This window comes from Puma concolor, chromosome E2, assembly GCF_028749965.1.
Source record: "Puma concolor isolate L17-30 chromosome E2, mPumCon1.1.hap2, whole genome shotgun sequence".
Taxonomy (NCBI): domain Eukaryota; kingdom Metazoa; phylum Chordata; class Mammalia; order Carnivora; family Felidae; genus Puma; species Puma concolor.
This window is the reverse complement of record NC_141681.1, coordinates 52,839,742-52,866,775: the sequence shown is the minus strand read 5'-3', so window position 1 is coordinate 52,866,775 and position 27,034 is coordinate 52,839,742. Positions and strand designations below refer to the sequence as shown.

General features: G+C 45.9%; 1 protein-coding gene across 3 annotated transcripts in view; it reads right to left on the bottom strand.

The window, feature by feature from the left end:
- SAE1 (SUMO1 activating enzyme subunit 1) overlaps nucleotides 1–15,478 on the bottom strand; it is a 74,815-nt gene extending 59,337 nt beyond the window's left edge. For 2 of the 3 annotated variants that reach the window (XM_086690209.1, XM_086690211.1), the window contains exons 1-2: nucleotides 15,278–15,475; nucleotides 2,549–2,660 (exon numbers count right to left, since the gene is read on the bottom strand). In XM_086690209.1, the coding sequence (XP_086546335.1) occupies nucleotides 2,549–2,660; nucleotides 15,278–15,375 (210 nt within the window). In that variant the 5' untranslated portion in view covers nucleotides 15,376–15,475. Of the gene's footprint in view, nucleotides 1–2,548; nucleotides 2,661–15,277 lie in introns of all 3 variants that reach the window. The other variant, XM_086690210.1, reaches the window with a different exon arrangement.
- Between the last annotated feature and the right edge of the window lie 11,556 nt (nucleotides 15,479–27,034).

Genomic DNA, 27,034 nt, shown 5'->3' with positions numbered 1-27,034 from the left:
GTCCATAAACCACTAAACATACGAGGTAGGAGTCAGGCTAAGTTGACTGGGCCCAGGTTATACAAAGCCAGTAGTTCTCAACTCTCCCTGACTTCTAGACTCACTTGGAGAACTTTCAAACCCCCCCTAATATTCAAAGCACAGATGGGATTGAGAACCACTGTGTTGGGCCTTGAAAACCAGTCAGAAGAGTTAGGCTTTGCAGTGCCAGATAGGTGAAAAGTACTGTAAGTCCTCAAAGCAGAGAGGGAAGGGAGGAGAGTCGGCCTGGTCACTGTAACACTGGTGGCACCCATCACTGGACTGAGGCAGTGACAGAACTGCATCACACACCGCTCAGTATTAGATCATGGTTCCCCATTCTCCGGCGCTCCCAACCATATGAGGAAGTCACAATCCCCATCCGGTTTCATTTTCCCACACCAAGGGCCTGCCTCCATGTTTAGAAACCATCCTTCCCTGCAAACAAATTCTCCCTCCAGATGCCTCTAGGGGGCACTGTGGTTGGGGAAATGTCAAAAAGGCAAGCGCTCAGACTGTTAATAATCTGGCGGCTTGCCTGAAGGAATTTCTTTCCTTAGAAGGTTTTGAATTCAAGTCAAAAATCAATTTGTGACTGTGATATTAAGTGAGCCAACCCACGTGTCTTCACTGCAGAAGAATTAAAAAAAAAAAAAAAAATCCAGGTATGATTTTTCTCCTAAAACCCAAACAAGATGAGCTTTAAAAAATTTCATTTGGGGGGCACCTGGGTTGCTCTGTAGGTTAAGCAGCCGAGTCTTGATTTCGGCTCAGGTCATGATCTCACGGATCATGAGATCAAGCACAGAGTGGCTTGGGATTCTCTCTCCCTCTCTCTCTGCCCCACCCCCATGCACATGCGCGCTCTCTCGCCATCTCTCTCTCTCTCTCTCTCAAAATAAATAAATGTTTTAAAATTTTCATTAACATTTACCTTCTTCCACAGAGCTTATACCACACTCTGTGTGTGGTAGTTACCATGTATGAAACAGGACCCTTATTCATTGCCTATAAGGAAAGACACTAATAGTATCATGTGATGACATAATCTTCAGAGGTTTTGGGGTTTGTTTTAATTTTTTTTTTTTTTTTTTTTTTTTTTTTTGAGACAGTGAAAGCGCAAGCAGGGGAAAGGCAGCAAGAGAGAGGAACAGAGGATGTGAAGCGGGCTCTGCCCTGACAGCAGAGAGGCCAACGTGGGCCAGGACTCACAAACTATGAGATCACGACCTGAGCTGAAGTCAGACGCTTATCCGACTGAGCCACCGAGGTGCGGCGCCCCTAAAGTTTTATTTTTTAAAAGGGGGTTGCACCTGGGTGGCTCAGTCGGTTAAGCACCCGACTTTGGCTCAGGTCATGATCTCGTGGTTGACAAGTTTGAGCCCCACATCAGGCTCTATGCTGGCAGCTCAGAACCTGGAGCCTGCTTTGGATTCTGTGTCTCCCTCTCTCTCTGCCCCTCCCCTGCTCATTCTCTCTCAAAAATGAATAAACATTAAAAAAATTGGGGGGGCACCTGGGTGGCTCAGTTCATTGAGTGTCCGACTTTAGCTCAGGTCATAATCTCGTGGTTGACGAACTGGAGCCCCGCTTCAGGCTCTGTGCTGACAACTCAGAGCCTGGAGCCTGCTTCGGATTCTCTGTCTGTCTCTCTGTCCCTCCCCTGCTCATGCTCGGTCTTTCTCTGTCTCAAAGATAAAATAAACATTAAAAAACATTTTTTTTAATAAAATAAAAATACTGTCCAAAAAATACAGGCAAGAAAATACCGATAAAAAAATATAAATAAAAACTGATCTCTGTAGAAGCCAGGTAGATGGGGTGTCAAATGCTATTCTACTTCTGTATATATTTAAGTTTTTGTATAAAAGAAAATTAAAATGTTTTTTTGAAAATTAAAATGTTATAGCATGAGAATGTAGAGAAAGAAGTTATTTTCACCTTGGAGAAACTGGTCAGAAAAAGCTACACAGGAGCTGGGAACGACTATTATAGCAACAATTAAATGGTCTATGATGTAATTAATTATCAGATGCTTACTACATGCAAGCACTATGCTAAGCAGTCTGCATAGATCCTCTCTGATCCAACATTTTTCAAAGAAGCTCTCCTGAGACAGCTTTCAAACGTACAGATTCCTCCTGAGCATCATCTCAAACCTTCTAAAGCCGAATCACTCAGGGTAAAGGCTAACCTGTGACAAAGCCCCAAGGCAATCCTGCACTTTTAATGAGTCATGCAGGTGGTGTACAGATACAAGGAAGAAAACCACCCCCTCTCCTCCCCACAGTAACCCTCCAAGCAAGAGATTAACTACACTTTACAGACTGGCAAGCTCAAGGAGAGTGGTCGACCACCTAGGATGTGCTAGTGCCATTGGGCCAAAGGCCACAGCTCCACTAATGCCAGCCCTCCTTGCACAGCTTGGTGGGGGCATGTAGGAATTCAGAGTATCTCCAAGTGTTTATATTTATACTAAAGAGGGCAGACTGTGAAGAAAGAGTGTTGAGGTGGCCAAACATCTCACCTGTTCAGGATCCAACATGGTCAGTCCTTTCACTCCCGCCAGAATGAGATTCTTGGCAATTTCAGCCCCGAGTCCTTTCATGCCGACAAGAAGCACCCGCGAGGCCCGCAGCCTATAAGGCAGACAACTGTTAACTGGATGCCACAGAACAGTGGAAGCTTCACCGAGTCGTTAAGAACAAGCCAAAGCAACAGCGAAGTAACTTTGGTTTTCATTAAATGCACGGAAGCACCAAGGCCTCAAATCTAGGAAAGAGGCTCTAATCCATCCTACAAAGAATTCATTCAATAAACATTTACTGGGGCACCTGGGTGGCTCTGTCGGTTAAGCGTCCGACTTCGGCTCAGGTCATGATCTCACGGTCTGTGAGTTCGAGCCCCGCGTCGGGCTCTGTGCTGACGGCTTGGAGCCTGCTTCAGATTCTGTGTCTCCCTCTCTCTCTGCCCCTCCCCCGTTCATGCTCTGTCTCGCTCTGTCTCAAAAATAAATAAACATTTAAAAAAATAAAATTAAAAAAAAATAAAAATAAAAATAAATATTTACTAAGCACCTACTATGCCAGGCACTCTTCTCAGGTATAGAAATATATCAGTAAACAAAATAGACACAATCCCTGTCCTCCTTGAGCTTACATTTTATGATAGGGGTAGACAAATATATGATATACCAAAAAGTGATGAAAATCAGGGGCGCCTGGCTGGCTCAGTCGGTAGAGCATGTGACTCCATCTCAGGGTCGTGAATTCAAGCCCCACGTTGGGCGTAAAAAAGTGATGAAAATCAAGCAGGATATGGATCAAGAATGATGGAGGATGCTATTGCATGCAGACTGAAGGCCTTTCTGAAAAGGTGCTGAGCAAAAATCAAAATGAAATGGACAAATATACAGATATTTGGGAGAAGAGCATTCCAGGAAAGAAAACAACAAGTGCAAAAGCCCTGAAAGCAGACGGGTGCACAGCATGTTTCAGGGACAGGAAGGACAGAGCGGCTAAATAACAGTGAGGAAAGGGAAGAACAGTAGGAGACGGGTCACAGACGGAACCGGGGCCACGTCATGAAGGCTCTTACAGGTATTGTAAGGGCTGGATCTTACTCTGAGCACCATAGAAAGCCATGGGATGGGGGACCCTTGGGGGAAGGGTGTCCCAGTTGAGAGAGGGGACGATGGCCCGGACTGGTATGATAGCAGGAGAGGAGGTGAGAAAAGTTACTATCTAGGCTGTCACACACAAGCAAAACCGTAGCAGCATGAAAGAGGGTGTATTTGGAAAGTGTTCGGATCATCCTAGTCTGTAAAGTGACAAAAGATGAGGCTAAATGAAGGTAGTCAGAGGCTGGGCTGTCTCAAGAAGTCCAGAGTTAGGGGCGCCTGGGTGGCTCAGTTGGTAGAGCGTCCAACTTCGAGTCAGGTCACGAGCTCACAGTTCCCGAGTTCAAGTCCCATGTCGGACTTGCTGCTGTCAGCCTGTCAGCGCAGAGCCAGAGCCCACTTCAGATCCTCTGTCCCCTTCTTTCTGCCCCTCCCCCACCTGCGCTCTCCCAAAACTAAATAAATATTAAAAAAAAAAAAGAAAAAAGAAAAAGTCTGGACTTAAATCTGAGGTCAGTGGAAGGCAGTATAGCTCCACGAAATCTTAGCTGAAAGAAACCCCTTGACCCAGAAGTGCTTCACAATCAGAATGTTTCAGAATTGGTTTACATCACGTACTATGAAACAACCCCATCAGGGTCTCGGGCCGCACTCTGTAATCAAACCCATTAATATTTTTGCAGCAAATGTATGACTATTCACACTGAAAAGGGATAGTTAGAACTAAGAACGATCTCCCATAAATTCAAGTTTGGCTGGCTGAAGAGTTTGCTCTTAATTTATGAAATGAGCCCATTTTCAACTTGTACTAGTATTAGAGAGAACATGCAGAAAAGAAACTCTTTCAAAAGTAGTCCTAAAAATTAGGAGCACTTGCATGTAATTAGAGGCCTTTAATGAGGATGGTGGCTGATAAGAGGGTCCTGCACTGATTCTTGATACTAGAGATACTGAATTTCCTTCACTAATACAATCAAAGGGTAAAATGTGGGGAGGGAGAGAATAGGGACAGAATTTCCTTCAAAGGCATATGTCTGGGTCTCAGCTTCTCTGTTATCGCTTTTATTCCATGGGGACCTTCCACCATCAACCACAGGCTAGCGGACACGAGCCTTTCAAGTGACAATGTCACTTCGTTAGAATAGGAGGGAATTGGAAAGAGGGCCTACAAGATACAAGCAAGGTAAATAACATGCTAGCAAAGCGTACATTGCTTACCAAAGATTTATACCAGTGGGTGGAGGAAGAAAGGCCATGTGGCTTTCCAGAGGAGCTCCAATCCCTCCAGAATCAGCATATACTAACAGGCAATGTTTCCAAAAAGAACCTTTGATATCAGAAAGGCTGAACACTCTTGCATTTGGCTGTACCTTCCAGGGCTCTGGAGTCACTGTCGGTCTACAAGTCTTCCCTGACACTGCCCCTCCCGCACCCACCCCGGAATTCCAGAATGCCAAGTTCCCTTTCAGTCCAAGAATGGCCCAGATTGGTCCAGCTCTCTTCTGGGAAGCCGTATCTTCAAACAATACCAACAGCCTCCTAATCCCTAGACCCCCCTGAATTCTTCTCAGGCTCTGTTCTCTCTGGCGTTCCTTCCTCAAAGGGCACTGCTAATCACTAAATGCCCTCTAGGTCTGGAGACAGGTTTGAATTCTGGTTCTGCCACTTCCCAGCTGGGTGACATGGACAAGCTGCACAAGCTGTCTGAACTTCAGGTTTTTCATCTGTAAAATGGGGATACCAGATCTGACATCTTGTCAATGAATCCCCTTGACAACCTGGTAAAATGTGTGTGCAAAAGCATCTAGCGTAATACCAGGCACATAACAGATGCTCGATATGTTACTTCAACTTACTGAACTCCTCTATCCCACTCCTAATTACCAAAAGGGCTTAGTGGTAGGTGTGACTCTGATTTTCAAAAAAAAAAAAAAAACAAAAAAAATCTCACAAAAAAATTCTAAAGCTGCATTTAAATTCCTTCAGTACTGGCTCCCTTCCACCTGCCCAGCCTTCTCCCCTACCACCACCAGATTACCGCCACCCAGATCTGCCTTCCATTTATTACCCCCCCCACCTGTCGACTTTACATCCCAGCATTCCACACACCTGAAATGCTCTCTCTTCCTCTCTAGGCCAAGTCAAGCTTGTCCCCAGACTTCAAACCCCAATTCAAATGCCATTTCCTCAAAAAGTCCCCCTCTCTATGGCTGACTGAAGTACGCGCTCCCTCCTCTGAGCTCTTAGAGCACTGCAACATATAAATGTCTCTGACATAAATCACATTTAGCCACGTGGCCTCTCCAAGATCCCTACATCCTCTGTAGAGCTCTAGACTCTGACTGCTTGGGAGGTTTTTTTTTTTTTTTTTCAACTGCCATCAACACTGAAGATCACATTTGTATTTTTAATCCTTAACCATGCTAAAGACCCTGAGCCGACAGCTTACTTATGGCTCAATTACACGAAAAATACTTAAAATAGTACCTGGCACAGTCACCACTTAATGAATGGCAGCTATTAGTATTCATATCTGATGTATGAGTACTTCTAGGAATTAATCCTACAGAAATACTCTGGTGTGCACAAAGATCACATACAAAGCCATTCACAGCAGCATCCGTCCACTTCCTTTCACCTCCACAGACACCATCGCTTCTCACCTACGAAACTACAACAGCTTTACACCTGGTTTCCCTGCTTCCATTCTTGCCCCCTACAATCTGCTGTCCCTGCTCAGGAAGAGAGATCTTTTAAACCAGATTATGCTGCTCTCTCTCCTGCTCAAATCTTTCAGTGGTTCCCTATGCAAGTTCCTTAACCCAAAGCCCTGCCTACCGCTCCCATCTCGGATCGTCCTATTCTCCCCACTGCTAATTTGCCCACAGCCAGGCTCCAGCCTTTGGACTTTGGCATTAGTTGTTCTCTGCTTCTTCCCCCATTTTTTGCACGAGCAATTCTTTAGGTCAACTCAACTGTCACCACCTTAGAAGCCCACAATGGCCACTTAATCCAAAATTATGTCCACGCCCTCTTCTATCTGGAATTTGTTCATCTGTTCACTGTCCACTTCTCCATTTGAATGTAAGCTCCAGAAACCACCCTATCCCTAACACCTATGACTATGCTTGGCACTTAGTTTACTGTTACTCAAACAGCTGCTGAATTAATAGAATACATTAAAAGAAAGCCGGCTGTCCATCCGCAGAATTACATAAATCTACTACATAATAAAATAGTAACAGTTAACATTTACTGAAACCTCACTATGTGCTGGGGCCCTTGTCTGACTCAATCAGTAGAGCATACGACACTTGATCTTGGGGTTAAGTTGGAGCCCCGTGTTGGGTGTAGAGATTACTTAAAAATAAAGTCTTAGGGGAGCCTGGGTGGCTCAGCTGGTTAAGCATCTGACACTTTGATTTCAGCTCAGATCAAGACCTCAACGTTCTTGGAATTGAGCCCTGCATCGGGCTCTGTGCTGACAGTGAGGAGCCTGTTTGGGATTCTTTCTCTTTCTCTATCAAATTAAATAAATAAATAAATAAATAAATAAATAAATAAATAAATAAATAAATAAAATCTTTAAAAAAAAAAAACCTCACTACATGCTAAGCACTCTTCACACGTATTATGTTTTAATCCTCAGGGCAATCTTATGAGCTGGTAACTTCTTATCTCTATTTTGCAGCTGAGAAAACAGGCACAAAGAGGTCAACTAGCTTACCCCAGATTACATAGCTGGGAATTGGCTAATAATCAGCTACTTGGTAAGGGCAACAGTAAGAGAGAGCAATTAAGATCCGGGGCTCTGAGGCCACACTGCCCTGATATGTATATACTATGGAAAACTAGGTAGCCATCAAAAAAAATAAATAGGTAACACTTATTAAATACTTACTGTATGCCCAGCACCATTCTAAGCAATTTATGTATTCAACTCTGCAAGAAAAGGCACTATTACTCTCATTTTGCAGAGAAGAAAACTGTAGTTTGTAGTAGGCAAAATAATGCACCCCCAACGAGCCAAATGCAGGTAACTTCTAGATGCTAGAAAAGTCAGACAGATTCTCCTCTAGAGCCTCCACATGGAACATGGCCCTGTCAACACCTTGATTTTAGCCCAGTGGAACTGATTTCAGACTTCTGATCTCTAGAATCGTAAGAGAATAAATTTGTGTTGTTTTAAGCCACTAAATGTGTGGTAATTGTTATAGCAGCAACAGGAAACTAATACACTGAAAAGAGAATTACAGAACTTACCAAATATTGGGGTGCCTCGGTGCTGGGTGGCCCAGTCAGCAAAATGTCTGACTCTTGATTTTGGCTCAGGTCATGATCTCACGGTTTGTGGGTTCAAGCCCCACATCCGGGCTCTGTGCTGACAGCACAAAGCCTGCTTGGGATTCTCTCTCTCTGCCATTCCCCCACTCACTCTATCTCTCTCTCTCAAAATAAATAAGAACTTAATAAATAAATAAAATGCATCAAAACAACAAACAAACAAACTTGCCAAAAATCACACAACTGCCAAATGGCAAAGCAGGTATCAACTTAAGCAATATTGCTCCAAAGTCTGTGGTCTTCAAGTTATATTGCCTCTCGGGGCACCTGGGTGGTTCAGTTAAGCGTCCGACTTCGGCTCAGGTCATGATCTCACGGTCCGTGAGTTCGAGCCCTGCGTCGGGCTCTGTGCTGACAGCTCAGAGCCTGGAACCTGCTTCAGATTCTGTGTCTCCCTCTCTCTGTCCCTCCCCCACTCATGCTGTCTCTCTCTCAGAAATAAACATTAAAAAAATATTTTAAGTCATATTGCCTCTCAATACCACAAATAATGTAAAATTGCATTGATATATTATGCATATAGTCCACTGATAACAACAATGGTAGTAGTTACCCTCTACAGAGGGCTCACTAGGTTCGAGGCACAGAATTATACATAGCACCTCACTGAAACCTTAATTGTGGTTCTTTGCCATTTTTCTTTTGGAAAAAAAGCATACACATCCTAAGTATTGCATAAGATGTCTCTCTAGAAGTCCAAGGGGCTCCACAGACCCCAGAGTACACTATCACGTTTCCACAGGAAAGGATTCATGTCTGCCTAGAGTATAAAGAAAACAGAGGCTTAGAAAAGGTGCCCAAGCTCTCCCAGGTAGTAAGTGGCCAGAACTGGGATGAGAATACAGTTCTGACCACAATCTATGAGTTTTCCTCTTTCAATGTCTCTTCCACGTTGCCTTGCACACAAGTAGGTTCTAAATAAACATTTGCCAACTTTGCTCTCTCCTCTTTGACTTCTGCCACAGGAATACCTCTTAAATTTCTGGGAAGGAATGAACAGAGCCTTTATATCACAATCTCTGAATTCACAATACACACTACAAGTTAAGTCAAGCCAAGTGAATTCCACTCATGGTTAAAAATTCCCAAGACTACCAAATTCACATTTATTTTATTGAGTCTAATTGTGTGACGACAGTGAGTCATGAAAAAATCTGGTATAAGACTATTTTAAGTAGGGTAAGCACAAAGACCTCAGGCCAGAGAGAGGTTTAGCATATTTGAGGAACAGAAAGATTCAAGAGCTCAAATGAAGTGAGCCAGAGAGATATAGGCAGGATCAGACAGGGCACGGCATGGAAGGTAATGAATTTTAAAAGCTTTGGATTTTATTCTGAATATAAGAGGAAATCACTGGAAGGCTTTATGCAGAGAACTGTGTGATCTGATTTTTTTTTTTTTTTAATCAATCTGGCTGCTGTGGGGAGACTGGATTATAAAGAATCACCAGTGAAACACAGGAGAGCAGTTGAGAAGACTACTGAGGTGACCAATCAGAGATAATGAGGGTAGCTTGGAATAAGAAATAAAGAAAGGTGGCTGAGATCGTTTGAAGCAGAGTACACAGGACTTGACAAGGGACTGGACATGGGCCCAAGGGACAGAGATGAATAAAGAACTCTTAAGTTTCTGGTCTGTGCAACCAGATAAATGGTAAAGCCAACAGCATTTGGCAGTTTGGACCACCTTCTCCTTCAGAGATAATCTCACCTTCACTTAACAGCAAAGTACTTTTCATTCAAATCTACCATCTTGTTCCATCCAACTGCCCATTCATTACATTTACTTCAATGTCTTGTCAAAATCCAAAACAGAACTTAAGGCTGCTCCCCACCACGATCTGCTCAGGCAAATCTACTCCCCTCACAATCTTCCTCATCCTTCTGGAGTCTCCACTCACCCCACTGACTTTTACTTTACATTGGCCTTATTTATCTCAACCTATTTCCTATGTAGCTTCCCTTCTCCTGTGGCTAGTGATTTATACTTGTCAAATAACTGTAACTATAATTTACTCAATGCTTTCTGTGCATAAGCACTATTTATGCATTATCTATTATTTTTATTTTTTAAGTTTTTATTTATCCATCTAAGTAATCTCTACACCTAACGTGAGGCTCAAACCCACAACCCTGAGATCAAGAGTCACACACCCTTCTGACTGAGCCAGCCAGGCATCCCTTGCATTATCTCCTTTAATTCTCAACTATCTTATAATGTAAATTCTATTATCTCCACTTGACAAATGAGCAAACTGAAGCAGAGAAGTTAACAAATGTATCCAAGGTTGGGGCGCCTGGGTGGCTCAGTCGGTTGGGCGGCCGACTTCGGCTCAGGTCATGATCTCGCGGTCCACGAGTTCGAGCCCCGCGTCGGGCTCTGTGCTGACAGCTCAGAGCCTGGAGCCTGTTTCAGATTCTGTGTCTCCCTCTCTCTGACCCTCCCCCGTTCATGCTCTGTCTCTCTCTGTCTCAAAAAAATAAATAAACGTTAAAAAAGAAATGTATCCATGGTTAAATAACTAAGAATTTTTGCAGCTGAGATTCAAACTGAACTATTAATCACTATCGACACTACAATAAATTGGTCCTTAAGTGAAACAATCAGGATTGGCCCCTAAGACACAGTACGTACTCAGTCACTATTATGGCAAATGTGTGCCTACGGAACCAACTGAGGTTCTTTTGAAGAGGGGCAGTGTTGGATAATGAGGCTTTGAAAACAGGAAAGTTGGGGCGCCTGGGTGGCGCAGTCGGTTAAGCGTCCGACTTCAGCCAGGTCACGATCTCGCGGTCTGTGAGTTCGAGCCCCGCGTCGGGCTCTGGGCTGATGGCTCGGAGCCTGGAGCCTGTTTCCGATTCTGTGTCTCCCTCTCTCTCTGCCCCTCCCCCGTTCATGCTCTGTCTCTCTCTGTCCCAAAAATAAATAAACGTTGAAAAAAAAAATTAAAAAAAAAAAAAAAAAAAGAAAACAGGAAAGTTTTTGTAGTACCTTTTTTGTAAAGTCAAAATTTCAGAGTTGAGTCCTTAAAAATTTAGTCACACTCACTCCTTTTTGCAGATGTGGAACTTAAGGCCAACAAACTTTGTGACTAACCCAAGGTCAAGAGAGCTGGTTAGCAGGACTGGATTGAACCCAGGTTTCTTGAATTCCTAGATCTTTGCAACGTACAATCATTTCATCATTCGACAAATACATGTGAATGTCTACAAATTTGCAAGCACTACAAATTGAATAAGACCAGTCAAATGCCTATTTTAATTGTCAAGCATTTATAAAACGCTTGCCCTCATAGAGCTTATCATCTACTTTGCTCTTTCGGGTCACCCTCCGTCCTTCCTCACTCTTAGATACAGGATCAACTACTATTGAGTGGAAGAAAAATCAGACATGCCTTGGTTGTGAAAAGCAGTGCAAAAACTGCTGAAGCATGCATTCTGAAAACACACACAGCTGCCAGCCTCAACATCTTCCTTTATGATTATTTGACTGAAAGAATGAGCCCCGATTGTGGAAAATGAGCTGAGGGAGGGGAAACGGAGTCACTTAGATTCAACTCCTGTTTACTTGGTGCATAACCTTGGGAGCCAGCTCTCATTCCTTGAGCCCCATCCATAAAGTGGGCTATGTCCCACAGCAAAAAATGGAAAGTCGCACCTGTAGGGCCAGGCAAATCAGATCAATGAGGGAAGTTGAACTGATGGAGACAAGGCTAGAGAACCACGTGCCATGTCAGAGGTGGCCTCTGCTTGGCTCCAACCAATGTGGAATATCTGATCTTTCTATTCTTCAGGAGATGACAGAATTCAGAAATTACCAGATTGCAGAAGAGGGGTGCTTGGGTGGCTCAGTCAGTTAAGCATCCGACTCTTCATTTCGGCTCAGGTCAAGATCTCATGGTTCGTGGGTCTGAGCCCCACATTGGGTTCTGCACTGACAGTGCAGAATCTGCTTGGGATTCTCTCTCTCTACCCCTCTCCCACTTGTGCACTCTCTCAAAATAAATAAGCTTTAAAAAATTATAGAAATTTCCAGATTGGGGAATGGGGCAGGGGGAGGGACAGAGAGAAACACATTTCTTCTCCACCTTTTCATTATAAAAATTTGAAACACAGAAAAGTAAAAAGAATAGTTAGCATTTTGCCTTTTACCCATACACTTTCACCACAGCATGTCACAACTTTAGCATGCACCTCCAAAAATGGAACACTCTCCTTCATAACCATGTTATTATTACCACATCTAGAAAATAATTCTCAAATATCTAATGGGGGGGGGCACCTAGGTGGCTCAGTCTGTTAAGCGTCTGACTCGATGTGGGCTCAGGTCATGATCTCATGGTTTGTGAGTTCGAGCCTGACTTTGGGCTCTGCGCTGACACTGCGGCGCAGCCTGCTTGGGATTTCGTCTTTCCCTCTCTCTGCCCCTCCTCCATGAGTTCTCTGTCTCTCTCTCTGTCTCTCAAAATAAATAAACCTTAAAAACATAGAGGAGCATCTGGGTGGCTCAGTCAGTTAAGCGTCCAACTCTTTATTTCGGCTCAGGTCATGAGCTCAAGGTTCGTGAGATCGAGCCCTGTGTGGGGCCTGCTTGGGATTACCTCTCACTCTGTTCTTCCCCTGCGTACGCACGTGCGCTCTCTCTCCCAAAATAAGTAAACTTTAAAAAAAAATTTAAAAATATGCATATATCACCTAATAGGACTGAATATTCAAATCTCCACTACTATCTAAAAGATGTTTTTATAGGAGTTTTCTTTTCGAACCAAGATCCAGTCAAGGTTCACATTTTGCCTCTGGCTTCACCTCTTTATGGTTTTTAAGCCTAAAACACTCCCTTCCTTTGTTTTTTCCATGACACTGACTTCTGGAACAGAACCAGTACAGTTGTCTTATAAAATGCCCCACATCCTGGACATCTTATCATTACCTCAATGTTCTTTAATCTGTTCCTCTGTTCTCTGAAAGCATGATTAGGCTAAAAGATATTCAGCAGGAAAACTTCACAGATGACACACTGAAGTTCTTATTTCACCACATTAGAGGGTGCATTGTTAATAATCACTTCCAAAGGCAATAAATTTGTTTTTAATTTTTGTTTGACTATTTCCTTGGCCTTAGGGATTCTAAGTCATTAAGTATTTTCAAATGAAGTCAATTTCTTGCTTTTTTAAAGGTTTTATTTTTAAGTAATCTCTACGCCAACTGTGGGGCTTGAACTCACAATCCCAACATCAAGAACCATATGCTCCACTGACTGAGCCAGCCAAGCACCCCAATTTTTGTCTCAAATTCAGCCAATTCTCTGGATTTTCAAATGTTGGCAACTCATTTCAAAAAATTTTAAACACTGTATGAAAGATACAGCCCAATTTTTAACTGCTAGACCCTATGAATTCCCTGGAGGGCCCTTTTGGTTATTACTCTCCTTTTCAGTTTTCTGATAAACTTGGTCCAAACATCATGCAGAATCAGCAACAAAACGGTTGCCAGAATGTAGTCAGCCATTTCCTAGGCCACCTTCCATTTCACATTTCCAGGTCTTCAGAATTCTATTCCACCTGGAATTTCCTTAGAGGCAAGTCAATTTGCTTTGTGCAGCCTCTTTCTTGTCTGTACAGGGGGCAATCACTGCTCTTCCTACTGCAGAGAGCTGCTATGAGACTCAGTTGAAAAATGTACATGGGGGGGGCACTTGGGGGGCTCAATCAGTTAAGCATCCGACTTCTGCTCAGGTCACGATCCCGAAGCTTGTGAGTTGAAGCCCCGCGTTGGGCTCTGTGCTGACAAGCTCAGGGCCTGAAGCCTGCTTCGGATTCTGTGTCTTCCTCTCTCTGCCCCTCCCCCCCACTTCAAAAATAAATAAACGTTAAAAAAATTTTTTAATCAAAAACTAAAATAAGTAAAATAAAATGCAAATCTGCTCCTGTGACTCCTATGCTCAAAACTTTCCCATGGGTTTCTCGGAATAAAAAAGCTACACCTCGGGGCACCTGGGTGGCTCAGTCGGTTGAGCCACCAACTTCGGCTCAGGTCATGACCTCACAGTTTGTGAGTTCGAGCCCCGCGTCAGGCTCTGTGCTGACAGCTCAGAGCCGGGAGCCTGCTTCGGATTCTGTGTCTTCCTCTCTCTCTGCCTCTCCCCCACTCATGCTCGCTCGCGCGCTCTCTGTGTCTCAGAAATAAACATTTAAAACAAAAAAATTTTTTTAAAGCTACACCTTATTTGCTTCCAACCACCTTGCTTCTTTGCTTCTCTCTCTCATTTGCCAAGCACGCTCTGGCCTCCAGAATTTTACACTGTTTTCTCTCTCCTAGCGAGCTTCTTCCATATGGTTCTTTTCCTTCATACGAAGGCCTCTCCAGAGGCCTTCCCTGGCCTCCCTATCAAAATAGCTCTCCCACCTCAGCATCCTTTAAAGATCCTCTTACCCTGCTTTATTTCTCTCTCAGCACTTGCACTGCCTAATATGTTATTTACGTTAATTGCTTCCCCCACCAGAAACGCACGCTCCATGTGGGCAAAGGATGCAGCTCGCTAATATTCGCTAAGCGCCAAGAAAAAGCCATCGTGGCAGGTACTTAATATTTGATAAAACCAATCAACCCTTTCGAAGACCTCATTCCCCCCGATAACTACCCCATACCCAAGGTATGCCCAACCTTAGCGCCCAGTCCTCTCGAGACACACCCTCATACCTAGGCATGAGCAACCTCTTCGTGCACCTCCAACCCCTGGCCTCCCCGAGCTCCTCAAGATTCCCACTTGAAATATGTTGCTCCAAAACTCCTCAAATACCCTCCTCCTTTCACAGCGGCCCACCCTTTCGAAGCCACAAGAACGTAAATTCGCGCGCGTTCGGTTCGCCAGTTCCCCCCAGCGTCCAAGAGATTCCCACAATCCACGAATGAATGAACGACGCCCCCCTTTCATCCTCCCCCTGAACGGCCGGCCCCTCCTCCTCCCTAAGCACCCCCCCCCCCCCCGCATCATTCCCTTTGGGCGCCTGAGTCCCTGAGTTTGAATCCTCAACCAGGACTCCCCCGCCGCCCCTTCCAGAGGCCCTCCCTCGGAGCGACCCTCCCACCACCCTGGGAGGTCCCCGCTTCCCTCAGCTTCCAGAAACACCGCTAACCGACCCCTCCAGTCCTCTCAGGAAGGCTACCAACCCCGGGCACGTAATTCCCGCCTCCGCGCTTCAAATCCGACCCTCCGGCTCCCCGAGGGCGGCGAACGCCTCAGGCCAGACGCCCCCAACAGCCCCTCAGCCCCGCGAGCCGCGCCGGCCCTGACCGTTTCTGGGCCTCCAATCCCCACAGACGGATCTGCCGGTCATACTGCGCCGCCTCCTCCTCGCTGATGCCGCCGCCGGCCTCTTCCTTCTCCACCATGGCGCCGGCTCCAGCCGCCTGCACTCGGGTCCTGCCCACGGCAACCGCCCGCCGGCCCCACGCGCCGCCAACCGCCGCCGGCCGCGCGCCCGGGCCGCGTCTGCGCCTGCGCCAGGGAACGCGCCTGCGCAGAACCTCCTCCACGGCCCGGCCCTCCCCTAGCGCCTGGGACCACGCGAAGCTCGCCCGCCTGAAAGGCGGGCCGGCAGGACTGTCGGCCACGTGACCGGGACTCCAGCCAATCCTGGCCCAAGGATGGCGCGATTCCCCGCCTCCCTTTCTTCCCCCCCCACCCCACCCCGACGGTAAATATCCAAGTGCTCACCTAATGGGGCTTTTTAGTTTTTATTTATTTATTTTTTACTTATGGGGCTTTTTAAATCAGCAGATATTTATCTAGCACCTGCTGAAATCCCGGTAGTGGAGGCGTTGGGCAATAGAGCAGCGAATAAAATAGAGCCCTGCTCTCAGGCGGCTAACGTTCTTTCGAGGAGAGCCCAAAGACAAATAGAAATCAGACCGTGAGAAATGCTGTGGACAAAAATAAGCCCGGATGGGACCACAGGGTTCCAGGAGTGGCCAGAGAGAAGCTTCTCGCAGAAAGGGGATATTGAACCGAGATCTGGAGGGACTGAAGGAAACAAACGGCGATGGAGCATTTCTGGTCAGGGCAGACAGCAGGTGCAAAGGCCCTGAACCTGGAATGTGCTAGCATAGCTGAGGAACATTGGAGAGGGCAAGGTGGCTGGAGCAGAGTGAGAGGATGGGCAGTGGTAAGAGGTGAAATCATAGATGAAGCAAGTGGGGCATCCTGAGGGACCTTGTAGGCCTGGTGCTAACTAAAGTGTATTTTAAGCAAGGTGCCTTTTTATTATTCATTCAACAAATACTTATTGAGCATCTGTTATGTGTTAGCCATTGATCTCAGTGCTGGGATAGAGCACTGAAAAAAAAAATAGCTGTCTTCTCATGGAGTTTAAATGGGTTTTCAGTGAATTCTTTCTCTTCTTTTTCGGGTTTGTTTGAAAGAGAGAGAGAGAGAAAGACGGTGGGGGTGGCGCCTGGGTGGCTCAGTCAGTTAAGCATCTGACTTCGGCTCAGGTCGTGATTCTCACTGTTTGTGAGTTCAAGCCCCGGGCTGGGCTCCACGCTAACTGTGCAGAGCTTGCTTGGGATTCTCTCTCTCTCTCTCTCTCTCTCTCTCTCTCCGCCCCCCCATCTCTCTCTCTCTGCCCCTCCCCCACTTGCACACACACACTCTCTCTCTCTCTCTCTCTCTCAAAATAATAAACTTTAAAAAAGAGAGTGCACAAACCGGCAAGTGGGGGAGGGACAGAGAGAGGAGAGAGAGAGAGAATCCCAAGCAGGCTCTGTGCTATCAGCGGGGAGCCCAATGCAGGGCTCAGTCTCAAGAACCATGAGATTCATGACCTGAGCCGAAATCGAGAGCTGGACGTTGAACCCACTGAGTCATCTGGGCTCACCTATGGGAATTATCTTTCTAATTTTTTTTAAAATTTTTTTAACGTTTATTTACTTTTGAGACAGAGAGAGACAGAGCATGAACGGGGGAGGGTCAGAGAGAGAGGGAGACACAGAATGTGAAACAGGCTCCAGGCTCTGAGCGGTCAGCACTGAGCCCGACGCGGGGCTGGAACTCACGGACTGCGAGATCGTGACCTGAGCCGAAGTCGGACGTTCAACCGACTGAGCCACCCAGGCGCCCCTATCTTTCTAATTTTTATGAGATTAGTTAGGTTCTTTAATAGAACTATTTCATACGTAATGAGTCTGAGGGCCAGCAAAGTTATCAGTAGCCCGAACGAAGTCTTGTATCTTAGAAGGAGTGAAGAATAGGGTTCAAACCCGGGCTATGTGGCCCACATGCTTCATCAGGAGATGATACTGCTGTTGGCATATTCAGCTTCTACTCTGTGCTCTGATCTTGCCCCTGAGGCACGTACATACTCTGCGAACCTCAAAGATCGATATTTCATCCCCTTTTACAGATTGCAACTCTGGGACTCGGGGAGGGGTAGGAATTCATCCAAGATCACAACATCACTCCAAAAAAATTTGGCCGATGCTTACCCTCGGTTATTGATGTGAAACAAATCACGGAAAAGATAAGGGACTTAACGATACATATTTATTATCTCTTGTAGTTTTGTGAAGCTGGACTTCAGGAGCAGCTGGGCCGGGCTGTTCTGGCACAAGGTCTTTTGTGAGAACGCAGTCAGAGGTCAGCTGACGCTACAGTCATCTGACGGCTTCTGATGGGAGTTCCTCTTCCGTCCATGATGGGAGGAGGAGATGACCCACTCCCGTGGCCGGAAGTCCTGGGGATACAATAATGATAAAAATAAACATACGCCAGGGGCGCCTGGGGGGCTCAGTTGGTTGGGCGGCCAACTCTTGATTTCAGCTCGGGTCATGATCTCGCAGTTTGGGAGTTTGAGCCCCGCGTTGGGCTCTGCGCTGACAGTGTGGAACCTGCTTGGGGTTCCATCTCTCCCTCTCTCTCAAAATAAGTAAATAAACTTTTTTAAAAAATGGACATACCCCTGCTTTATGTAGGAACAGTCACAAGACAGTGGGGGAGAGAGAAAACAGTCCCATATATATAAATAGAAACTTCATGAAGTGCTGTGAAGGAAAAGAAGAGAGAGCTATAAAAGTGTTTTTGACTTAGTGTTGGAGTCAGAAAAGTATGTCCTGAGGGGCGCTTGGGTCACTCAGTCAGTTGAGCTTCCGACTTTGGCTCTGGTCATGATTTCACAGGTCATGAGTTCGAGCCCCGTGTCAGGCTGTGTGCTGACAGCTCAAGCCCGCTTTGGATGCTGTGTCTCCCTTTCTCTGCCCCTCCCCACTCACACTTTGTGTGTGTGTGTGTGTGTCTTTCTCTCTTAAAAATAAATAAACGTTTTGAGAGACAGAGAGTGAGTGGGGGAGGAGCAGAGAGACAGAGGGAGACACAGAATCCTAAGCAGGCTCCAGGCTCCGTGCCGTTAGCACAGAGCCAGATGTGGGGCTTGAACCAGTAAACCTGAGCCCTAGTCGGATGCTTAACCCACCGAGCCACCCAGGTGCTGCCCCCTCTTTATTTATTTATTTATTTTTTATTATTTTTTAAGTTTAAATTTTTTTTAACGTTTATTTATTTTTGAGAGAGAGCACATGAGCAAGGGACGGGCAGAGAGAGAGGGGGGACACAGAATCTGAAGCAGGCTCCAGGCCCTGAGCTGTCAGCACAGAGCCGGATGGGGGGCTCGAACTCACCAACCAGGAGATCGTGACCTGAGCCGAAGTCGGACACCGACTGAGCCACCCAGGCGTCCCCACTGAATTCTGTGTTACGTGAATATCTCAGTAAAGCTTTAAGTAAAGAAAGACAAGAAATGGAAGCTTCCACTTTCCCTCCCTTGGGACACTTGATTTTAAGCTCAGCCTCCTTGCTAGGAAAAGCCAAAACAGCCCAGAGAGAAGCCTTCATGGAGAAGAGCCAAAGTTCCTGACCCTCAGGCAGGCGACAGCACCAGGCGCCGGCCAGCACCAACTCGCTGGCCATGTGAGTGAGCCATCTTGGAAGTATATCCTCTGCCGGCTGGCCAAGCCACCCCGGAGGGAGCAGATACGAGCCATTCCTTCCAAGCCCTGCCCAAAGTTCTGATCCGTAAGCAAAATCAAGGATCGCTGTCGAATTGTACCACAAAGTTTTGTGATCACTCGTTACACAGCATTAGATTACCTGGACACTGCCCTCCACCAACTCTCTTCACACTTTCTTTTTTCTCCATAATGTTTCCTTCTCTCTCCCTCCCCCTGGCGTGCACCCTCTCACGGGGTCAAACAGGCGCTCTCTCTATCTTCCTCTTTCCTTCACCCCATTCTCTCTAACTCTCTTTCCCTTTCCCTGCCAACACTCTCCGTCTTTCTGATTTTAGTCTCTCTGACGAGCTCATTCTTTCTGTATTCCCTGAAGACGTTCTCTGGGCCCAGCCCTGTGCGAGGGGACACATAAACCCTGGGGGGGATATGTTGTCCTGTGGCATCACAGAAGATCTCTCAGAGGAAGTAATGACCGAGTGGCGATGCGGAGAATGATGACAAGTTAGGTGACCGAGCCATGGTGACTGAGGGGGATAAAGGCGTCAATTAAGAAATCGGATGGTGGGGGCACCCAGCTGGCTCAGTCAGTAGAACATGTGACTCTTTATCTCTGGGTTGTGAGTTTGAGTCCCACGCTGGATGTAGAGATAACTTAAAAATAAAATATTTTTATTTTATTTTTTTTAATGTTTATTTATTTTTGAGAGAAAGAGACAGAGCATGAGCAGGGGAGGGGCAGAGAGAGGGAGACACAGAATCCGAAGCAGGCTCCAGGCTCTGAGCTGTCGGCACAGAGCCCAACACGGGGCTCGAATTCACCAGTCTTCCAGCTGTGGGATCATGGCCTGAGCCGAAGTCAGCTGCTTAACCGACTGAGCCACACAGGCACCCCAAAAATAAAATCTTAAGCAAGAAAAAGAAGCCAAATCATGAGTTGCCTTTTTTTTTTTTAATGTTTATTTATTTTTGAGGAAGAAAGACACAGCGTGAACTGGAGAGGGAGACACAGAATCCGAAGCAGGCTCCAGGCTCCCAGCTGTCAGCACAGAGCCCGATGCGGGGCTTGAACTCACAAATGGTGAGATCATGACCTGAACCGAAGTGGGTTGCTCAACCAAGTGAGCCACCCAGGTGACCCTTGTCCTTTTTTTTAAGCCCTGAAAATCTATTTGTTAATTACAATATGTGACCGTGGTACTTTGAGGCAAATAGAGAATATAAAACATCAGTATCCTGAACGCTAAAGAAACAAGTCCAGAGTGAACATCACTTTGCTTAGAATGATTTGAGGCTGGAATGTCTGGGTGGTTCAGTCGGTTAAGCATCTGACTCCGGCTCAGGTTATGATCTTATGGTTTGTGGGTTCAAGCGCCTCATTAGGTTCTGTGCTGACAACTCAGAGCCTAGAGCCTGCTTCGGATTCTGTGTCTCCCTCTCTCTCTGCCCCTCTCCTTCTCACCCTCTGTCTCTCTCTGTCTCTCAAAAATAGATGTTAAAAAAAAAAAAGAAAAGAAATGAGAGAGTTTGGGAAGTACACGTCTCTTCAAATCTGTATTGTTTCTTCCAAATATCGCTTGGCCCCCTAGGAAAGTCCGTTTTCTAAACATGACCTTACCCCTTATCCTAATCCAGAGGATGAGACAAGGATCTAGATGGCTTGAAGTTCAGAAACAGAATGAGAATAGTGGACACTATTTGGTAACTTTTATTTTATCACAATCTTAAAAAAAGTTTAATGTTTATTTATTTTTGAGAGAGACAGAGTAGGGAAGGGACAGAGAAAGAGGGAGACACAGAATCCGAAGCAGGCTCCAAGCTCTGAACTGAAGGCACAGGGCCTGATGCAGGGCTTGAACTCACAAACCGTGAGATCATGACCTGAGCCGAGCCGAAGTCGGACGCCTAATCGACTGAGCCACCCAGGTGCCCCACAAATTTTTTTAAGTACACCCAACGTGGGGCTCAAACTCACAACCCCGAGGTCAAGAGTCACATGCTCTACAGACTGAGCTGGCCAGGCAGCCTACAAATTTTTATTTTGGAGATTTTCAAGCTTACAGAAAAAATAGTCCAATGAATATTCATATATCCTTTGAATAGATTCATTAATTTGAAATTTTGGCACATTCTCTCTCTGTCATACACACACGCTTACCCATATACTTTTTAGCTAAACCACTTTACAGTTCGTCCTTCCAGGTCTTTAAGTCAATGCAGGGAAAAATTTTGAGAACCAGTCGGCCAGATTCTCTCACACACTTCCTGCATATGAAATGCCAAATATGCACAAATCCCTTCAACCGAAAGATTAATTCCAGAGGCCTGAGCCACTTGAACATGTCTATATTTAACTCCAAATATTCGCTGGGTTAAACGACGCCAATGAAGGAAACGATTATCGCAACAAGGGCATGCAGTACGTTCTCTTGATTAGCGCTGAGGCCGATTGCATTTTGCACAGATGGCTACAGCCTTGTCGATCTTCTTTTTTCCCAACGTTTTTATTTATTTTTTTGGGGACAGAGAGAGACAGAGCATGAACGGGGGAGGGGCAGAGAGAGAGGGAGACACAGAATCGGAAACAGGCTCCAGGCTCTGAGCCATCAGCCCAGAGCCTGACGCGGGGCTCGAACTCACGGACCGCGAGATCGTGACCTGGCTGAAGCCGGACGCTTAACCGACTGCGCCACCCAGGCGCCCCTCGATCTTCTATTCCCCATGCTTGATCTTCAGCAACCCCTCGACGCATCTCCCACCGAGAGGGTGCGGTGTGAACGCATCTTCATTTAGTTCATTATATCTTCAGTGACCCTATTTCCGAATAAGGTCACATTCTGAGGTTTCCGGAAGAACACGAATTGTGGGGTAGGCAAAAACTACTTAACCCAGTACAGGTATCAGTGCATATTCTTAAACATATAACAACATACGAAGAAATAACTGTACACGTGTGGAGCTAGCTAATTAGCTAGCTAGATAAAATAAATCTGGCGTTTGATTGAAAATAATTTGGCAGAGTTGGGGATGGTCAGTGGGTGGAAATAGGGCTTGGCTATGAGTTTATAATTCTTCTTTTTTTAACGTTTATTTTGAGAGAGAGAGAGAGTGCACGAGTGGGGTAGGGGCAGAGAGAGAAGGGAGATAGAAGCCCAAGCAGGCTCTGCATTGACCGTGCAGTGCCCAGTGTGGGCCTGGAACTCACTAACCGTGAGATCATGACCTGAGCCCAAACCAAGAGTCACACGCGTGATCGACTGAGCCACCCAAGCGCCCCTGTATTTTTTTTTAAGATTTTATTTTTATTTATTTATTTTTAATGTTTATTTATTTTTGAGAGAGAGAGCACAAGCAGGGGAGGTTCTGAGAGAGAGCGAGACAGAGAATCCAAAGCAGGGCTCCGCACTGACAACAGAGAGTCCGATCTGGGGTTCCGACCCACGAACTGTGAGATCGTGCCTCGAGCCGAAGTCAGACGCTTAACTGACTGAGCCACCCAGGCACTCCAAGATTTATTTTTATTTTTATTTTTTATAATATACATCCAAATTAGTTAACACATGGTGCAACAATGATTTCAGGAATAGATTCCGTAAGCCCCTTCACCATTTAGCCCATGCCCTCCTCCCCCAATCCCTCCAGCAACGCTCTGTTTGTTCTCTGTATTTAAGAGTCTCTTGGGGCGCCTGGGTGGTGCAGTCGGTTAAGCGTCCGACTTCAGCCAGGTCACGATCTCACGGCTTGTGAGTTCGAGCCCCGCGTCAGGCTCTGGGCTGATGGCTCAGAGCCTGGAGCCTGTTTCCGATTCTGTGTCTCCCTCTCTCTCTGACCCTCCCCCGTTCATGCTCTGTCTCTCTCTGTCCCAAAAATAAATAAAGGTTGAAAAAAAAAATTAAAAAAAAAAGAGTCTCTTATGTTCTGCCTCCCTCCCTGTTTTTATATTATTTTTGCTTCCCTTCCCCTATGTTCATCTGTTTCGCATCTTAAAGTCCTCATAGGAGTGAAATCATGTACTTGTCTTTCTCTTGTCTATTCGCTTAGCATAGCACCCTCCAGTTCCATCCACGTAGTTGCAAATGGCAAGATTTCATTCTTTTTGATTGCCGAGTAATACTCCATTGTATCTATATACCACATCTTCTTTATCCGTTCATCCATCGGTGGACACTTGGGCTCTTTCCATACTTTGGCAATTGTCGATAGTGCTACTATGAACATGGGGGTGCCTGTGCCCCTTTGAAACAGCATACCTAGCAGTGCAATTGCTGGGTCGTAGGGTAGTTCTAATTTTAGTTTTTTGAGGAGCCTCCATACTGTTTTCCAGAGTGGCTGCACCAGTTTGTATTCCCAGCCAAGATTTTATTTTTTTATTTTTATTTTATTTTTTTATTTTTGAGACAGAGAGAGACAGAGCATGAACGGGGGAGGGCCAGAGAGAGGGAGACACAGAATCTGAAACAGGCTCCAGGCTCTGAGCTGTCAGCACAGAGCCCGACATGGGGCTCGAACTCACGGACCGCGAGATCATGACCTGAGCCGAAGTCGGACGCCCAACCGACCGAGCCACCCAGGTGCCCGCCAAGATTTTATTTTTAAGTAATTTCTGCACCCAATGCGGGGCTCAAACTTCCAACCCCAGAAGCAAGAGTTGCGTGCTCCACCTTCCGAGCCAGCCAGGCGCCCCTCCCATCTTCTTTCTCAAGGCTGAATATGAATATGTTCCATTGTAAACTATAAACCACATTTTGATTATCCATCCATCCGTTCAGCAGACATTTGGGTTGCTTTTTAGCCTTCGACTAGTGTGAATAATGTGGCCATGCACATGGTGTCCAAATATCTCTCTGAGACCCTGGCGAGACCATGGGATATATACCCGGGGGGAGGGGGTACTTTTGTTTTTTTTCAGCCACAGCTAATCGGAACAGCTGCCCAAACTGAGACTTGGTCACTGAAAGGGGGTGGAGAGCAGTTAGTCAATAGATCAGGCCCCTGGGTTTAGGGATTACATAATTACCTCCACCCAGGTGGCAGCTCCACATTAACCACCTTGGTGGTTCTCAGCCCCACCTGCACATTAGGATTATCTGGGGACCGTTTCAGCAACTCTGGTGCCTGGGCCCCACCTTCCGAGACTGATTAATTGGTCTGGGGTGGAGCTGAGACACTGGGATTTTTACAAAATGCTCCCCAGATGATTCTAAACACAGTCAGGATGGAGAACTCTGTAACAAAGGCACGTGTGGTGTCTTATTCCAGTCTCAATTCTTTTCCCGCCCTTCCTGTTCGAACCACCTAATTCTTAGGATTCTTTAAACGACATCGGATTAGGGGCACTGGCTGGCTCAGTCAATGGGGCACAGCACGTGATCTCAGGGTTGTGAGTCCGAGCCCTACATTGGGGGTAGAGAGTACTTAAAAATAAAAATATTTAGGGGCACCTGGGTGGCTCAGTCAAGTCGGGCGCCCGAATTCAGCTCTGGTCATGATCTCGCAGTCTGTGAGTTCAAGCCCTGCGTCGGGCTCTGTGCTGACGGCTCGGAGCCTGGAGCCTGCTTCGGATTCTGTGTCTCCCTCTTTCTGCCTCTCTCCTGCTCACACCTCTGTCTCTCTCTCTCAAAAAGTAAATAAACGATAAAAATTTTTTTTTTTTAAGTAAAAGTATTTAAGGGGCACCTGGGTGGCTCAGTCGGTTAAGCATCTGACTCTTGATTTCGGCTCAGGTCATGATCTCATGGTTCGTGGGATTGAGCTCCATGTCGGGCTCTGCACTGACAGTATGGAGGCTGCTTGGGATTCTCTCCCTCCCTCTCCCTCCACACACCCCCCCTCCACCGCTCTCTCCTGCTCTCCCCCTCACACATGCTCCCTCTCTCTCTCTCAAAATAAACATAAAAAAATTTTTAAAATTAAAATCTTTGAAATAAATAAAATTACATTTAAAAAAATTAGGCAGCACCTGGCCAGTTCAGCCAGTGGAGCATGTGATTCTTGATTTCGAGGTTGTGCGATTGAGCTCGAGCCCCACATTGGGTCTAGAGATTGCTTTAAATAAATAAGTAAACTTGAAAAAATAGAAAATAAATGAATAAACAAAAACTAACATGTTTTAATAGAAGTAAAGATAACCTTTATTACCTGTAATAAAATACATACATTTAATTATACAGATGGTGGATTTTAAAAACATTTTTTTTTCAACGTTTATTTATTTTTGGGACAGAGAGACAGAGCATGAACGGGGGAGGGGCAGAGAGAGAGGGAGACACAGAATCGGAAACAGGCTCCAGGCTCCGAGCCATCAGCCCAGAGCCCGACGCAGGGCTCGAACTCACGGACCGCGAGATCGTGACCTGGCTGAAGCCGGACGCTTAACCGACTGCGCCACCCAGGCGCCCCTACAGATAGTGGATTTTTACGTACATGAGATGTTATGGATCAAATTGTGTCCCTGCAAAAGATATGTTCAAGTACTTATCCTTGGGACCTATGAATCTGATCCTATTTGGAAATGGGGGTCTTTGTAGATGTAATCAAATTAAGATGACATCATTAGGGTGAGCTGTAGTCCAATACGACTGGTGTCTTTATAAGAGGAGGGAAATTTGAATACAGAAACCACAGGGAGAAGGGCCATTTGAAGATGAAGGTAGAGGGGAGCCAAGAGGCTTAATTGGTAGAGTACGTGACTCTTGATCTCAGGGTGGTAAGTTCAGGCCCCACATTGGGTGTAAAACTTACTTAATAAAATAAAATAAAGTGGAATAGAATAGAATAGAATAAAAGCTCCTGGCTGGCTCATTTGGTGGAGCATGGGACTCCCAATCTCAGAGTTGTGAGTTTGCGCCCCATGTTGGGTATAGAGATTACTTTAAAAAAGAGAAGAAAATATTTACATTTTTAAAAGTTTATTTATTTATTTTTGAGAGAGAGAGCGCACAAGTGGGGAAGGGGTAGAGAGGGAGAGACAGAATCCACAGCAGGCTCCAGGCTCTGAGCTGTCAGCACAGAGCCCGATGCAGGCTCAAACTTACAAACCATGAGATCATGACCTGAGCTGAAGTTGGATGCTTGACTGACTGAGCCACCCAGGTGCCCCCAATGTTTATTTATTCTTGAGAGAGAGAGAGAGAGACAGAGACAGAGCGCAAGCCAGGGAGGGGCAGAGAGAGAGAGGGAGACACAGAATCCAAAGCAGGCTCCAGGCTCTGAGCCATCAGCACAGAGCCCGACGCAGGGCTCAAACTCACAAACCGTGAGATCATGACCTGAGCGAAAGTTGGATGCTTAACTGACGGAGCCACCCAGGTGCCCCTTAATCTCTATGCCCAATGTGGGGCTCAAACTTATAACCATGAGATCAAGAGTTGCAGAGGCACCTGGGTGGCTCAGTAGGTTAAACATCCGATTCTTGATTTCAGCTCGGGTCATGATCTCAGGGTCGGTGAGTTTGAGCCCCACATGGGGCTCCAGGCTGACAGTGTGGAGTTTGCTTGGGAATCTCCCTCTCCCTCTCTGTCTGCCCCTCCTCTGCTCACTCACTCTCTCTCTCTCTCTCTCTCTCTCTCTCTCTCTCTCTCTCTCTCAAAATAAACGTTAAAAAAAAAAAAAAAGAGTTGAATGTCTACTGACTGAGCCAGCAGGGTGGCCCTGGAGGGTAGAAGTTTGAAATGAAGGTCTGAGCTCCTCTGAAGGCCCTAGGGAAGCAATCCTTGCCTCCTCCAGCTTCTGGTGGTTGGCCAACAATGCTTGGCTCGTAGATTACTCCAATCTCTGCTTCTTGTCACATGTTGTCTCCCTGTGTGTATCTTTGTGTCTCTTCTCTTCTTGGAAGGATACCAATCATATCGGGGTAAGGGACCACCCTACTCCAGTGTGACCTCCTCTTATTTTAATCAATCATATCTTTAGTGACCCTGTTTCCAAATAAGGTCACGTTCTGAGGTTTCAGGAAGAATGTGAATTTGAGGGGAGGGAAGCACTATTTAACCCATTACAGGTACAAGTATATATTCTTTTTTTTTTAACATATATTTTTTAATTTGAGAGAGAG